Source organism: Hypanus sabinus, chromosome 20 (genome assembly GCF_030144855.1).
Source record: "Hypanus sabinus isolate sHypSab1 chromosome 20, sHypSab1.hap1, whole genome shotgun sequence".
Classification (NCBI taxonomy): Eukaryota; Metazoa; Chordata; class Chondrichthyes; order Myliobatiformes; family Dasyatidae; genus Hypanus; species Hypanus sabinus.
The window spans coordinates 62,977,858-62,995,501 of record NC_082725.1 but is presented as its reverse complement, the minus strand read 5'-3'; the positions used below and the strand labels follow the sequence as shown (position 1 = coordinate 62,995,501).

Genomic DNA, 17,644 nt, shown 5'->3' with positions numbered 1-17,644 from the left:
AGAATAAAAACAAGCAAATTTATCTTTGGACACTTTAAATGTACCACTTTAAATTGAATCAACGTGTGTTTAGCACAAATAGAAGAAAAGTTAACTAATTGAAAAATTTTCTCCCATTTCTCTAAAGGTAAGGAGAGTTGAAGATCCTTCTCCCAGTCATTCTTGATTTTATCAGATATACTTGACTGACTGCATTTTCATAATCATATCATAAATGATTGCTATTAAACCCTTTTGATAAGGGTTTAAGCTTGAAATTTTTTCCGTGATATCGGTTGGATATGAAATTGGAAAAGTAGATGGCATAGTATTCAAAAAATCTCTAATCTGTAAATATCTAAAAAAAAAAATGAGAACTGGGCAAATTATATTTATTAGACAACTGTTCAAAAGGCATGGAACAGTTATCCAAAAATAAATCACGAAAACATATTATACCCTTCATTTTCCATACAGAAAAGGCTTGATCCACAACAGAGGGTTGAAAAAAGATTAGATATAATAGGACTTGATAGAATAAATTTATTCAAGACAAAAATTTACAAAACTGAAAGCATATCCGTAATGTATATTTAATTATTGGGTTAACCATTTGTTTGTTCAATTTGGAAAGAACAAAGGGAAGCAAAGTCCCTAAAATGGAAATCAATGAAAACCCTTATACAGAATTACATTCAAGGTTAACCCATTGTGGACTTACAATTATACCCACACCCTGTGTCTAAAGTATTAAATATCAGATATTAATTGCCCAGTAATAAAATCTTAAATATGGCAATGCCAAACACCATCCTTTTTGGATTTCTGTAAATATTTTTACTTAACCTAGGATTTTTATTCTGCCATATGTAAGAAGAAATTTTTATGTAAGAAGAAATTTTTAGGATTTAGAAATAAAGATTGGTACTGCTTGAAAAAGATATAAAAATTTAGGTAAAGTAATCATCTTAATAGCATTAATTCGACCAATCAATGATAAAGATAATAAGGACCATTTAGTAAGCAATTGTTTAACCTGGTCTATTAAAGGTAAAAAAAGGCATTAAATAAATCCTTGTGCTTTTTAGTAATTTTAACACCCAGATAAGTCAAATAGTCTATAACCAATCTGAATGGTAAATGTCTATAAATTGGAACTTGCATATTTAAAGGGAAAAGTTCACTCATTAAGATTCAGTTTATAAGTAGAAAAATTACTGAACTGAGCGAGCAGGAATATAACAGCAGGAATGGATTTCTCAGGATTAGAAATAATATAGTAACAAATCGTCTGCATATGATGATAACTTGTGCATCACATTCTCACAGGAAATGCCAAGTATAGTAGGTGAGTCACGAATAGCAATAGCTAAAAGTTTCAGGGCAATATCAGAGAGCAATGGGCTAAGAGGACAACCTTACCTAGTGCCACAAAACTGAAAAAAGGGATTTCTTAGATTATTGGTAAGCTCCGAAGCCGAAGGGGTATATCAATTTAATCCGGGATATAAATTTCAGGCTAAAATTAAATTTCTCAAGCGTGTTAAATAAGTATGCCCATTCACTCTATCAAATGGTAAAATTTTTGACTGAGTTTTTCATCTAAAAGTTTCAACATTGTTTCAAAAGTTAAAGGAGGTTGCTTAGATGATTTTGGATCATGATCTTTTTTTCCATTAGTGTCAGATTCTTCCCCGTTTTTAGCTTCTCGTGATCTGGTATTCATTTCCAGCAACTTAAAGTCAAAGTCCAAAAATATGTCTATAACATAAACCCTTTAGTGTAGGTATAAAACAAAGGAAGGGTGGCTATGAGCGCCACCAGGATATTCCACCCTACTCTGTTTCCTGCCTGCCAACCAATTTTCTATCCATGTTAGTACCCTAGCCCCAATACCATGTGCTCTAATTTTGCTCACTAATATCCTATGTGGGACCTTATCAAAAGCCTTCTGAAAGTCCAGGTATACTACATCTACTGACTCTCCCTTGTCCATTTTCATAGTTACATCCTCAAAAAATTCCAGAAGATTAGTCAACCATGATTTCCCCTTCGTAAATCCATGCTGACTTGAACTATTCCTGTTACTACTATCCAGATGTGCTGCTATTTCATCTTTTATAATTGACTCCAGCATCTTCCCCACCATTGATGTCAGGCTAACTGGTCTATAATTCCCTATTTTCTCTCTCCCTCCTTTCTTAAAAAGTGGGATAACATTAGCTACCATCCAATCCTCAGGAACTGATCCTGAATCTATAGAACATTGGAAAATGATTACCAATGCATCCATGATTTTTAGAGCCACCTCCTTAAGTACCCTGGGATGCAGACCATCAGGCCCTGAGGATTCATCAGCCATCAGTCCCATCAGTCTACCCAACACCATTTTCTGCCTAATGTGAATTTCCTTCAGTTCCTAGGTCCTCTGGCCACTATTACATCTGGGAGATTGTGTTTCTTCCCTAGTGAAGACAGATCCAAAGTACCTGTTCAACTCATCTGTCATTTCCATGTTCCCCATAATAAAGTCACCCGTTTTTGTCTTCAAGGGCCCAACTTTGGTCTGAGCTAATTTTTCCTCTTCACATACCTAAAGAAGCTTTTACTATACTCCTTTATATTCTTCGCTAGCTTACCTTCGTACATCATCTTTTCTCCCCGTACTGCTTTTTCAGTTATCTTCTGTTGCTCTTTAAAAGTTTCCCAATCTTCCTGCTCATCTTTGCTATGTTATACCTCTTCACTTTTATTTTTATACTGCCCTTGTCAGCCACGGTCACCCTCCTACTCCCCTTAGAATCTTTCTTCCTCTTTGGAATGAAATGATCCTGCACCTTCTGTATTATTCCCAGAAATACCTGCCATTGTTGTTCCACTGTCATCCCTGCTAGGGTATCCTTCCAGTCAACTTTGGCCAGTTGCTCCCTCATGGCTCCATAGTCCCCTTTGTTCAACTGCAATACTGACACTTCCGATTTTCCCCTCTCCCTCTCAAATTATAGATTAAAACTTATGGTCACTACCTCCTAATGGCTCCTTTACCTCGATTTCCCTTATCAAATCCAGTTCATTACACAACACTAGATCCAGAATTGCCTTCTCCATGGTCGGCTCCAGTACAAGCTGCTCTAAGAATCCATCTCGGAGGCACTCCACAAACTCCCTTTCTTGGGGTCCAGTACCATTCTGATTCTCCCAGTCTACCTGCATGTTGAAATCCCCCATTACAACTGACGGTAGCACTTCTGGTGGCGGGCTTTACGTGCTCCACCCAGGGGCTCATTCACCTTTGGTCCCCACCTGCCACGCAGCTCTTACCTGTGGCCCCAAGTAATTATTTGCATGCGACAGAGGCCACAGGCCAGTACACTGTGTGTGCGTCATGGCTATCCACTGCAGCTGACAAAGTCTTCAGTCGTGACAATTTTTCATACCACTGGACCACATATTTTTGAGACCCAGAGAGTGGAGCTGCCAGTGCAATGTTTTTTCCACTATAAAAAACCTCCCGCACAGGTTACATACATCAGAAGTGACGGACAACCAACACAATTGTGTGCTGTAGATTAGAAGCCTATTGCAAGATGCACAGTATCAATTAAAATTAAATGTATCCACATCCATAATTACAGCAATATTCAGCTTACACTTGGACAGAGTGGACAGCCAGAGACTTCTAAACAGGGACAAGATGGGTAATACAAGGCGTCATAAGTTCAAGGTGACTGGAGGAAAGTATGCAGAGAATACCCTTCTAGGGGCAGATACATTAGGGACATGGCTGATAGAAAAATGGAGGACTATGTAGAAGGGGAAGGTTAGATTGATCTTAGAGGAGGTTGACAGGTCGGCACAACATCGTGGGCCAAAGGGCCTATACTGTGATGCAATGTTCTATGTTCTACAATGAAGTGCTACTATGGGTAAAAATACAGTATAGCAGAGAGAATTATACCCCCAGCAATGTGAAAAGATGCATTCATTATTCTGTTCACACAGGTCATGTCTGCCTAGGTTTCTACAATGGGACTGACAGCTCTTACGAAGGGGTTAAAGGTCAAGATGCTGCCCACCTGTAAAAGTTGGCCTTTCCTCCGGTTTATTTGCCCAGCAATTCTCCATCAATGAAATCATCTCTTTAGGAGATCCTTCAGGAATGAGATTTTGATCAGGGCGATCTCCTTTGAGAACTAGGTGCATAACCTGGGCATCATTTAATGCATCTGAAAAGTACCAAGGAAGAAAAATGAAACAGAAATACATTGTGCATAATTTTTAAATGGGCCTGCCAAGAAACATGCAACAGAAGTCAGCTGTAAATTTGTTTTTATGTTTGATAGTGTAAAGGGGGTTTCTTCTTTTTTCTTTGTTACTGTATATGTAATCAAAAGGGCTTCTTTGTTTTGTTAACTAGCAGGAATACTTCTTTGTTGCGAGAGGGTGCTGGAAGCTTGTTTGGGTTAAAATTTACTGATAACAAGAATTGTATTCCTTTGTAAACCAAATGCGGATTAATGTTGTTCTTTCTTCTGAGTCTGTAAACGATTGTTGACGGGCTTTTGGGGAGATCGGCGCGAGGGGGTGAGAGAGAGGACGCAATGCTGTAAGCTGGGTGAGGAACGGACCCCAAGCGGGGGTCCGAGGCCAGGAGGTACTCCGAGGAGGGGGGATGAAGCTAGATGTGCTTGGTTGACCACTTCGAAGGGTCCTGAGCTGCGAGTCGAGGAGTTCGGAGGGGATCGAATGGTGGCCAGAAAACTTCAGTAACTGAGCTCCAACAGTTGTGCACGTAGTGGTTTGGACTTTGATAAGTTTGGCGCCTTTTCTTTATTTTTTTCTTCATATATACTGTATCATTATTAATCACTTAGTTATAGTAACCTTTATAAATTGTACTCATTTAATCGCATATGGTGTACTGTCTGTTTCTGGGCGAGGCGGGGACATCACACAGCATCCACAACAGCGGATTACCCAGTTTGGCGGGGCCGAAGGCTGCTCCCCCTAGACGAGAACGAGTTGAGCGACCCAGGGGGTTACAATAGTAATGACTCAGTTTCTCTCTTCTCACAAGCTGCCTGACCTGTTGTCTCCCTGGCATTTTGTTTTCATCGTGGAATGAGTGCAATTGTGGTGAAATTAGTGCTTATGCTGAACAAGCACATCAATATCTTTCTACAGTACGTTAAATACTCCCAAGAGTCTTCACTGTCAAACTATCGAATGAAATATTGTACTAAACTATGTAAGGTTTGGGCAGGTGACTACAGCAAACAGGGCCAATTCCCAATTCATCCAATGGGAAGAATAATCTCAATCTATTTCAATTTACCATCTCCCAGTATGCCTCCTTCAAATGACCTAACACAACACAGAAATCTCAAGATTCTCAGAATATGTTGTAAATGTTCTGCACGTCAGGCAGCAACTGTGGAGAGAAACAGTTCAGATTAATAACCTTAAATCACAAAAATAAATCAGAATAATGAAGAATACATCATTTCTGGCCAGAGGATAGCAAAGTGATAGACAAGCTGACAAACGGTAGCAAGCATTACTGAGTCTGTACTAACATAGGCTTCTGCAAGCAGGGACAATCACCAGCATATACTGGTTTTCATGTCAGTATAACATCATCATGTTTATACAATTAAGTGGGCATCTGGCCTGCTGAGAAGAGTAACATAATGAAACTGGGTCACTCTAATGGCCAAGCTGCCAGGTTCTTTGTGTATTCTTGAAATTTGCCAGGAAAGGAACCCCAGACCTGCCCAGCAATTGTTGGAGTTCCATCTAGTTTTTCATTAAAATATTATTGGAGATCAGGTGCTATGTTTGATTATGGCAAGAGTACTGCCCATTCTCTAAAGTCAATGGAAGGACAGGTGAACTTTCATCAGAGTCCTCTCCTAAGTCAATACCTCCTGCCTGGCTACACCGAGCTGGGCACTACACTCCAGGCCCTACCTTAAATGATAATCAGGTGGACAGAGAAAACTACTTGAGGATATATTGAAAACCTCGAGTTTATGCATCAGGAGCAAACAAAAGCCCCGTGTAAGCACTGAACAATATTCAAAAACCACACTGGAAAAGAAATAATTAGAAAATACAAAGGATGAGCAGCAAGTGTTAATGAATAGTAGAAAAGTGCATTTGTCAGGAGTAACTCACTTTCATACGGTTCTTTATTAGTCAGAATCACCCACACTACAATGGAAAAGCTATACACGTCGGATTTTTCTGTGGCTTTGGTATTCAGTGACTGCAAATGCTCAGGTGCCAGGTATGCCAGTGTGCCTGCATTATTCTGGAGCTTCGAACCCATTTGGCGTCTTCTCTTCAATTCTTCGGTAGTCAATCGACTCCAAGTTCTGAAAATTGATACACCCAGATCTGCGATCTAAAAGGTAAAGACAATCAGGCTCCAATAAGGAAGCGAGCAAAGTTTCTCCTAATCTGCCATTTAAAATGATATATGGTCTGTAAAAGACCGCTGTTTGAGGATTTTCTGTGCTTTAAAAGTCTATATCCATAGAATTAATCATTAGCATTGGTGATAAGTACTGATACTGGTAAATGGATCCCACCTTGCACCTTTGGTCAACCTTCTTCTCCTATACGGTCCTATATGCCCATGGATCCCTTTAAGAAAAACAACACTGGAAATCCCTAGCCCATCACAACTCCAAGTGGACAAGCAGCGTTCAGAATTTTTAGGCATACATATGGAGCACATAGAGGCCACATGTAAGAGAGTGTAGAAGAGAGCGTCAATGCACAAACTATCCATCTCTGAAAGAGAGCCCTCAATTCTAACACTGGTCACCTCAGAATAGTGGACCTATTTGGGACCCAAGGCTTGTAAGCAACACGGCTTGGTTAAATAGCCAACCAAGTGATTAATTTAAGGCTTTAACACTGAGGATATTGCATATGGAAAGGACAATGACATTAATTCACTGGAAGAATAAATGTCAAAGATTTTGTATCAACAGAATTTCTGCTAATTTTCAAGCTGCCACCTGTAGGTAGCCCTGATTTCAGAAGAGAACACAGAGCATTGCTTCAGTAAACAGGGTTGAAAGAGTACAGAGAAAATTTACAAGGCTGTTTCCAGCAATGGAGGACCTGAGATATAAGGCAAGATTGGATAGGTTAGTTCTTCATTCTTTGGAATGTAAAAGATTGAATGGAGATTTGATAGAGGTATACAAAATTATGTGGGGTATCGGGTAAATGCAAGCAGGTTTTTTCTATTGAGGTTGGGTGGGACTACAACTAGAGGTCATGGGTTAAGGGTGAAAGGTCTAAGGGGAACATGAGGGTGGTGAAAGCGTGGAACAAACGGCTAGCACAAGTGGTCGTTACGAGCTCGATTTCAATGTTTGAATAGGTACATGGATAGTAGAGGCTTGGAGGGCTATGGTCCCAGTGCAGGTCAATAGGAGCAGGCAGTTTAAATGGCTTGGTACGGACAAGGTGGGCCAATGGGCCTGTTTCTGTGCTGTACTTTTCTACGTCTGCTGTCTGATCCATGAATGTTTTGCTAAGTGTGAGGTTTTTCCACTTTCAAATGCCTTTTCCTGAACCAACCAAAGACTGTCCTGATGCAAGGAAGGTAGTGGTGAACTTCATTGTTGCTGTCTGTCTTTGCTGAGAGAAGAAGGAAGCATTCTACATTTTTCAGAATTATGATGTGAATCTTTAAGTTGGAGGGCAATGTGCGTAATGGGGCAGAGTCATAGAAGAACTTTATCTTGTGGATGTTATGTGAATGGCACATCCTCTCATATGCTTCAGTGAAAGCATCAACAGCAGCTTGGAGCTCAGTGGCTGAGAATGCGATAGTTGTGTTTGTATTTGCATTCAAGCTCTGGAAATATCCTTGTACATTTTCTCTGCACTCTTTCAATCTTATTGATATCCTTCTTATAGGCAGGTGACTAGAACTACACACAATACATTAAATTTGGGCTCATCAATGTCTTATAGAACTTCAGCATACCAACCAAACTCCTGCACAGAATGCTACAATTTATGAAGCCCAAAACTGAAGGAACTCAGCACTGGCAAGTCTTTCTGCTCTAAACAATTGCAATGCTGATGTTATTTGGCTTGACCCAACCTTCAGCACCAGGTTTCATTTAAAGTTTCCATAGCAGGCCACCCTGAAATTCCCAGGCTAATGACTGCATGGAGGAGGAGGAGAATGAATGTTCAGCATTTCCTAACAAACACAGGGACAGCCCAGGAGGTAGCTGCTTGCCTCACTGACTCATGCTTTAAGAGCGATCCAGTCAGCCCCAATCCCAGGTTTGTCCTGTATGGCTCTGTTGGTTTCTCCAAGTACCCCATAATGAACTCTAGATCAGGACCACCATCTGCATGAGGAGTTTCTTCCTCACATTTCTTTTGGTTCTCTTCCAAAACCTGAATCTTAACCCACGTCCTCTGGTTCTCAACCATTCTACCAATAGGAAGAGTTTGTCTCCCCCCCAGTATCTGGATTCTACACAATCAGGAATACTGGTTTCAAATCATAGCCCAGTTTCTCTTTTTCAAAAATCCTAACTTTCCTACATTACTCTTTCACATTCCCATGACTAATCTATTAATCTTATTCCATTTCCTACATCTTCATGTCTTTCCAGCAATGTGGCTACAAGAACTGGGCACACTAACCCAGCTGTAGTTGAACATTTTTTATAGACTCTCAACATAAACTTTCTTTTTTAACTCTACACACAGGATCCTGTGCTTTCTTCATCACTTGCTCAATCTGCCTATATTAGGAGATAGTTGCTTGGCTCAATGCGTATTATATACACACAGCCAAACCTTCTAGCATTGCCTCTCCTCCTATCAGTACCTTGGAGGGGCTGTGGGAATGGTCTGACATCATTCCATTGAATTATCTGGTCTAATCAGGAAAAGATCTATCCCCAATGAGAAATCTCTTGAGCGCATAGTCATAGTCACAGTCACATGGAAACAGGTCCTTCAGCCAAACTTGTCCAGTTTGACTATCGTACCCACTGTTTGCCTGTATTTGGCCCCCTCCTATCCATGCACTTATACAAATGTCTCTTGCTTGTAATTCCTGTACCTGCCTCAACCACTTCATTTCATTTATACACTATTTTCTGCTTGAAGATGTTGCCTCTCAATTCATTTTTAAAACTTTCACTTGAGCCCTATGCCCTTTAGTTTCTAGCTCTCCTTCCCAGTGAAAAAGTGTGTTCACCACATCTAAAAGCCTCATGATTTTATACACCTCTATAAAGGTCACTACCAAATCTCCTACCTTCCAAGGAATAAAGTCCTAGACTAACTGATCTCTCTCTGTAACTTAGGCTTTCGAGTCCTGGTAGCATTTTTATAAATCTTCTCTGCACACTTTCCAATTTAATGATGTCTTTCCTAAAACTGTGTACAATTACCAATGTGCCGTAAGGCTGCAATAAGGTTCAGATCCTATACTCAGTGCCCTGACTAATGAAGGTAAGTATGCCAAATGCCTTCTTTACCATCCTGTCTACCTGTAATGCCACTTCAGCGAACTACGTACCTGTACTTGTAGGTCCTTCCATTCCACATCAGTCCTGAAACCCCAAACATTCACTGTACAATTCCTACCTAATTTGACTCCCTAAAAGTAACATTTCACACTTATCAGAACTGAAAGCCATTTACCAATATTCAGCCCATTTATCTAGCAAATCAAGATGGAAATGGGAAGAGTGATCGAAGCAAATTCCAAAGTTCTTCCAGTATTTTTTCTCAATCACTTCTGCTGAGTCAGAAGGTTGAGAGTTTAGGTTGCATTCCAAAGTTCAAGGTATATTTATTATCAAAGTATGGATTCACTATATATACCTTCCCACAGACAGAGATGAAACAAAAAAAATCCCAAAAGATCAAACACTCAACATGCAGAGTGAGCAAAAAAACTATGTTTTTAAGCCCTAGATTATGTGCAATATCAGCATGTAACTTTGGTCTGAGGGTTTGCTGCACTATCACAAAATTCAGTTGCAAAGTCAAAATGAGACATCAGCTGCTTCTCAGAATAATATATAAAAATTCCTGTTATCCAACTTTAAAACAAAGCTTGAGTTCAAGTGAATATCAGAAGTAATTAACAATATTAAAACAAATTATTTCATGGCTAACTTTTGCTTGATTTGTAATAAAAGCAGAAAATGCTGGGAAATCACAAACATGAAAAGATCTACAGATACTAGAAATTCAAGCAACACACACAAAATGCTGGAGGAACAAGAGTAAACAGTCAACACTTTGAGCCGAGACTTGGTGAAGTGTCTCAGCCCGAAACATCTACTGTTTACTCATTTCCTATGATGCTGCCTGGCCAGCTCAGTTCCCCCAGCACTTGTGTGTGTTGCTTCAGAAAAGGCAGGGAGCACTCAGCAGATCATGCAGTGTTAGTGGGAGATACAGTTAATGTTTCAGGTCATAAATTAGAACATCAGAACATGCTAAATTTGCTTTTTACCTTTATATGATAATCTGCATCAACCAAGATATTTTCTGGCTTTAGGTCTTTATGCACAATATTCATTTCATGTAAATAAGCCATCCCTTCTAAAATTTCAAGGATTATTCTTCCTTTTACAGACAATGGAATAGCAACCTAGAAAATAATAAGCAAATGGTTCAGCATGCTGCAAAATATTAACCTGTAATTGGATCTGAAACATATCCTCAAACCTTACATTTTTCTAAATGCTACTAAGTTGCCGCCTTGGTGAATCGAGGGTGCTTTTGCAATTTTATTCTATTTTAATTATATATATTTTAAGCCCTAAGAATTGACTGGAAAAAAGTCAAGAATATAATTCGATAAAAATCCAAGTGTTGCTGTATAATCAATCTATAGATTTCAATACAGCTGGTGCTCAGGAGAAAATATTACTCAGACATGTGCAGTTTATTTCAAAGATTCATTTTAATAAAAGAAAATGTACACTGTATACAACCTGAAATTCTTACTCTTCATGGACATCCACGAAACAGGAAACCCTACAGAATGTGCCAGAAACACTGACCCTTCCCCCTCAACTTGTGCCAGTAAAAGCACCAATCCTCCCTGAAGTGCAGCAAACTAGATGACATTTAGCCCATTTTCCCACTTAAATGGCTATGCAGATTCCCTTCAAAAGCCCATTTTCACCATCTTTCCAGGCTATTTTCTGTATGAAACATTTTTTCTTTTAAATCATGTCATTTTCTTCCATTCTCTCTGGTCCTCAAACCATTTGCTTGCTAATAGGAATCTCCTCTATTTAACTCAGCTCATCTGCCATAACGTTGTTATCTGCACCTGCAAAGGCAGATGGTACATATGTAGATCATAACAGATGCTACCTGTCTGCTTTACATATTACACGATGCATGTATTATAATTTATGCCAATATTTAGGTAAATAACTTATGGTTTCAATGTATATTCAAGACATATGTCCTTCTCAACATGACAATACACTTACACTCATTAAAAGCTGCAGCAGATTCCCATTCTCCATGAATTCCATGACAAGTGAATAATTTCCATCTTCTAAAATAACTCCAATCAACTTTATTACCCGATCATGATTCAATTTATGCATCATTTTACCTTCTTCAAGGAGAGATCCATTGTATCTGCAAAATGGGAAAACAGATAAAATGACTTCCACAAAATGCCTGCAGAGACTCGATGGGCCAAATGGCCTATTTCTGCTCTTATATCTTATGGCTTAAAGTGTTGTATAGGCAAGATACTTCATATTTCGCAATTCTGTTTTTCATTATTGCTTCCTAACATATATAAAGCAGATCTTTTAAAATATCTGAGACCAAATTTGATGATGATATAGAAACATCTACATTTACACTTCTGACTTTTTCTCTTAGTCATATTTAACACTTATATCATTTTTCAAAGGGAAAATGATTTTCATTGTTTCCAGTCAATATTACACTATTTTGAGCTTATTACACTTCTATAATAACCATTGGTTTAATCCTTGACAAAACACTACCCTCAGGTAGTGGGTTTCTTTAATAATTGAGTGAAAAGTTCCCAAAGAACATTAACATGTTGAAAACGAGCAACAAAACTTGTTCGTTTTTCCTCTTTAAACATCTTTTCTACAGAAAGCAACATGTGACTTCCATACAGCCCATCAGACAAAGACTAAGTAGATGAAAGGATGAAAGGGTGACCAGCAACATTGTAAGTTCAGTCAAAAAGAAAGAGGAAGCATATGTAACATTTAACAGGCTAAATTTAGACAAGGCCCTTAAGAAATACAAAGAAAGCAGGCAAAGATTCCAAAGATTCAAAAACATGGCAAGAACTTAAACAATAAACTTGAAGGGCAAAATCATCATTATGTGTCGTGTCATATGACGTGGGCAACCATGGTCTTCCATATCTGTCTTTAATCTGAGAAGTTCTAATAAGCTCTTCAAAACCTTTGCCTGTCCATCCCTTGATGTAACTCATGAATATCTTGCACCATCTACGCAACGTTTCCTGTTACTGGAAAATGTTCAAGCTTCTCTTGCCTCAGTACATGTCCCAGAAATTTGCAGAAGGGCAAATGTCTAATCCAATTTACTACCTCACCATGTATACCTAGTGACTGAATCTTCCTAACTAACCTCCCATGCGGGACCTTGTCAAAGGCCTTACTGAAGTTCATGTGGACAACATCCACTGCCTTCCCTTCATCCACTTTCTTGGTAACCTCCTCGAAAAACTCTTAACAGATTTGTTAAACATGACCTGCCACACACAAAGCCATGTTGACTCTCTCTAATAAGCCCCTGCCTATCCAAATACTTGTAGATCCTATCTCTTAGTACTACTTCCAATAATTTACCTACTACCGACGTCAAACTTACCAGCCTATAATTTCTCAGATTACTTTTAGTCTTTTTTAAACAACGAAACAACATGGGCTATCCTTCGATCCTTCACCTTGACTGCCAAAACAACTTCATGTCTTCTTTTAGTCCTCCTGATTTCTTTCTTAAGTATTATTTTGCACTTTTTATACTCCTCAAGCACTTTATTTGCTCCGTTTCCTATACACGTCATACACCTTATCAGAGTTCCAATATCCCTTGAGAACAAAGGTTCCTTATTCTTAGTCACTTTGCCTTTAATCCTGACAGGAACATACAAACTCTGCACTCTCAAAATTTCTCCTTTGAAGGCCTCCCACTTACCAATGACATCTTTGCCAAAGAACAACCTGTCCCAATCCACGCTTTTTAGATCCTTTCTCATTTCTTCAAATTTGGCCTTATTCCAGTTTAGAACCTCAACCCGAGGACCAGATCTATCTTTATCCATGACCAAGTTGAAACTAATGGTGTTATGATCACTGTAACCAAAGTGTTCCCTATACACACTTCCGTCACCTGTCCTAACTTGTTTCCTAATAAGAGATCTAATATTGCATCCTCTCTAGTCGGTACCTCTATATATTGATTTACAAAACTTTCCTAAACACATTTCACAGACTTTAACCCATCTAGACCTTTAACAGAATGGGAGAACCAATCAATGAGAGGAAAATTAAAATCCCCTACTATCACAACTTTGCTTCCTGAAGTTGTCTGCTATCTCTCTGCAGATTTGCTCCTCCAATTCTCGCTGATTATAGGGTGGTCGATAACACAACCCCATTAATGTGGTCATACCTTACCTGTTTCTCAGCTCCACCCACATGGCCTCAGTAGACAAGCTCTCTAATCTGTCCTGCCGAAGCACTGCTGTAATATTTTCCCTGACTAGCAATGCCACCTCTCCACCCTTCATCCCTCTGCCTCTATCACGTCTGAAACATCGGAACCCTGGAACATTAAGCTGCCAGTCCTGCCCCTCCTGTAGCCAAGTTTCACTAATGGCTACGATGTCATAATTCCACGTGTCAATCCACACCCTCAGCTTGTCTGCCTTCCACACAATACTCCTCACATTGAAATAGACACACCTCAGAAGGTTATCATCACCACACACAAACCATGTACTTGTGACTTTGCATGAACTTTTAACATAATTTATTTTCACCCCCGCTCCACTATCTGATCTGGCACTGTGATTCCCATCCCCCTGCAAATCTAGTTTAAACCCCTCCCAATAGCACTAACAAACCTCCCTGCAAGGATGTTGGTCCCCCTGTAGTTCAGGTGTAACACGTCTCTCTTGTACAGGTCCCACCTGCCCCAGAAGAGGTCCCAATGATCCTGAAATCTGAAACCCTGCCCTGTACACCAGATCCTCAGCCACGTGTTCATCCTCCAGAGCATTCTATTCTTACCCTCACTGGCACGTGACACAGGTAGCAATCCTGAGATTACCACCCTCGAGGTCCTGCTTTTTAACTTCCTACCAAGCTCTCTATACTCACTCTTCAGGACCTCCTCACTCTTTCTTCCTACATCATTAGTACCGATGTGTACCATGACATCTGGCTGATCACTCTCCCATTTCAGAATGCTGTGATCAGAGACATCCCTGACCCCGGCACCCGGGAGGCAACAAACCATCCGGGAGTCTCTGTCGCAACCATAGAACCTCCTGTCTGTACCTTTAACTATCGAATTCCCTATCACTACTGCTCTTCTCTTCTTGACCCCCCCTCCGGCACTGCAGAACCAGACTCAGTGCCAGAGATCCGGCTGCCACAGCTTGTTCCAGGTAAGCCATCCACCCCCCCCCCCCCCCCCAACAGTATCCGAATCGGTATACTTCTTGTTAAGGGGAATGGCCACAGGGGAACCCTGCTCTGCCTGCCCTTTCCCCTTCCCTCGCCTGACTGTAACCCAATTACCTGTGCCCTGCTCCTTTGGTGTAACTATTTCCCTGAAACTACTATCTATAAACTCCTCATTCTCCCGAATCATCCGGAGGTCATCCAGCTCCTGCTCCAGTTCCCTAATGCGGTTTGTTAGGAGCTGCAGCTGGATGCACTTCTTGCAGGTGTCATTGTCAGGGACACCGGAGGTCCCCCTGACATCCCACATCCTGCAAGAGAAGCTTTCCAACATCCTGCCTGGCATTCTCTCTACTCTAAATGAAACCTACTGGAACCTACCCTCGCCTCTGCCTGTTCACGCCAAAGCCTGTTGAGCCAAAGTTGTCCCACTCTGCTCCCTCTCACTCCACTGCCCTCTCTCAACATTGCCCGTTGGATATGGTGGTCACGTTTTTAAACCTTTGGTGCTCTACATCACGCGCCTGCGCAGTCTAGCCTCTTTTTCCTGAGCAGTGTAAAAAAAACTTCTCTCCGAGATTCCTTTACTCCTTCAGTCTCAGCCTCTTGCTCCAATTTAAAAGACCATTGAAAAATTCCTCTCCTTTTTAAACTTTTGGTGCTGTATGTCACGCGCCTGTGCAGTCTTACCCTCTTTTCCCCCAAGCAGTGTAAAAAAAAAGAGACTTCTCTCCGAGATAACTTTACTCCTTCACTCTCAGCCTCTTGCTTCGATTTGTTTTGATTGAATTGCTTCAATCAGTTCGGAATTTGGACAGAGAAATGGCAAATGGAGTTTAATTCAGACAAGTGCGAGTTATTATCCTTTGGGAGGCCAAATGTTAATAGTAAATGGCAGCACCTTTAGGAGCACTGATGTACAGAGGGATTTGAGGAACAATCCATAGTTCCCTCAAAGGATGCAACAGATGGTTAAAAAAAGACATATGACATACTTGCCTTCACTGGCTGAGGCATTGCATATAAAAGTTACTGCAGCTGTATGGCCACATTTGGAGTATTGTGTGCATTACTGGAAAAATGTGGAGAGTTTGGAAAGGGTACACAGAAAATTCACCAATATTAGTGAGTATTACTTACAAGGAAAGGTTGGCGAAACTTGGATTATCTTTACTAGAGTATTGGAGGCTGAGAGTGACCCGATAAAATTATAAAAAGCATAGACAGGGTAGATCGTCAGTCTTTTTCCCAGGATGGAAATGTTAAGTACTAGAGGACACAGCATTAATGTGAGAGGGGGAAAGTTTAAAGGAGATATGTAAGAAAAGTGTTTTTTTCACACTGAGACTGGGAACTATCTGGGATGCACTGACTGGAAAGATGATATAAGCAGATATAAAGCCATTTAAGGTATTTAAGACACGTGAGCAGGAGCGATACAAACCATTTGCAGACAGATGGAATGAGGTAGTTTGACATCTTGGTTGATGCAAAAATGCTGGACTTAAGGTCCTGTGATGCACTAATAGGCAACATGCTGGCTAAAGTCATGCTCTTCCCTTTTGCCTAATCTAACATAAAAACGTTAATGTTATGTGAATGAGGTTGGTGACATTATTACACTCTCAGGTAATGCCTGCAGGGAATACGTAATGGGAAGCACAGTAAACTAACTTCAACAAAAGGACTGGATTCAATTTATCTTAAGAAACAAAAATCCTGAGCAGACCACAGGCATCTGCATGTAAATGGTTTTCTTGGTATGACATCTTAAGTACTTTAAAAGAAAAAGAACATCGCCTGCGCTGTTAATATGAAAACAGAGGGCAGTATCTACTCTAAATCAGTGTATTTGAGCCATCAGTTACTGAGACAAACAAGATATCAGCAAAAGTGCATTCAAAGACCTCCAAACTCATTCAGGCAATGTTATAAGGAGCATTAGGTTGACTCTCATTACCTACGTAAGCCCTGAGAAGCAAACGAACAATCCCACAGCAAGGATGCCCTGGACTTGCTCTCAGTTAAATGCTTAGATGCTACAAGTTCTGCTTGTTACCTTCTTCATGGTTTTTTGAGATGGTACAAAATTAGTGCCTTTAGATGCTTGGATTACTTTTTTTTCTAGTTGCCGTAATTTCTGAGGAAGGTAGAATGGCTGTCCATAACTTGCCTGTTTGCTAGTGTGCAAATGCTGCAAATAACAAGAGAGTTGATTGGGAAAGAAGGGTCTGACAGCCAAATGTGTTAAGGTTATACATCATTTAACAGTCTTGCAGCAAATACCGATAAGCAGAAAGACTACAGCACAGACTCAAAACAAGAAAATAACAAATGTCACATAGATACTCGAGTAAATAAGCCCGTCTTAGTGATAGCACTTGACTACCGGAACAAGGCAGTGCAAGATATTGGTAAATTATTGGCAATCACCATAATAGGCTGTATAGAGAGGGTTAGAGGAAAAAGTTAAAGGCATGATCTCCAGGCACTGCTTTATAAATAATTTGGGAAAAGGAGACATCTCTGCAACATGAAAGGAAACAACAGCACCCAGAGGAAAGCCACATGGTCAAAAGGAGAATGTGCAAATTAGTCTGCTGGAGCTGAGGTGGTAGCACTACTTGCTGTGTCATTCTGCCACTCAAAGTGATGCACAAAAAGGCAAACACAAATAACAATACACACACAGCAAATACACCTAAAACCAAAAATCAAATGTACCTACCAGTGACATCATCTTAATGTAAACATTTTATAATTCATTACAAGGAGACTTAATGAACAAAAAACACCAAATGTTACAAGTCTGCGACTATTAATGGTATTAACAAGATCTGGTAACATATTTAGGCAAAAATCTAAAATCAAAGCTATTATGATTTTAGGTGTCCTAATTTTGATTAGAATACTAAATATGATTTTAC

General features: G+C 40.0%; 1 protein-coding gene across 6 annotated transcripts in view; it reads right to left on the bottom strand.

Moving 5' to 3' along the window:
- Positions 1–17,644, bottom strand: part of ripk1l (receptor (TNFRSF)-interacting serine-threonine kinase 1, like) — a 95,335-nt gene that overhangs the window by 48,501 nt on the left and 29,190 nt on the right. For 5 of the 6 annotated variants that reach the window (XM_059945637.1, XM_059945641.1, XM_059945638.1 and 2 more), the window contains 4 exons: positions 11,496–11,649; positions 10,502–10,639; positions 6,157–6,385; positions 4,056–4,205 (listed from right to left, as the gene is read on the bottom strand). In XM_059945637.1, the coding sequence (XP_059801620.1) occupies positions 4,056–4,205; positions 6,157–6,385; positions 10,502–10,639; positions 11,496–11,649 (671 nt within the window). Of the gene's footprint in view, positions 1–4,055; positions 4,206–6,156; positions 6,386–10,501; positions 10,640–11,495; positions 11,650–16,776; positions 16,912–17,644 lie in introns of all 6 variants that reach the window. The other variant, XM_059945643.1, reaches the window with a different exon arrangement.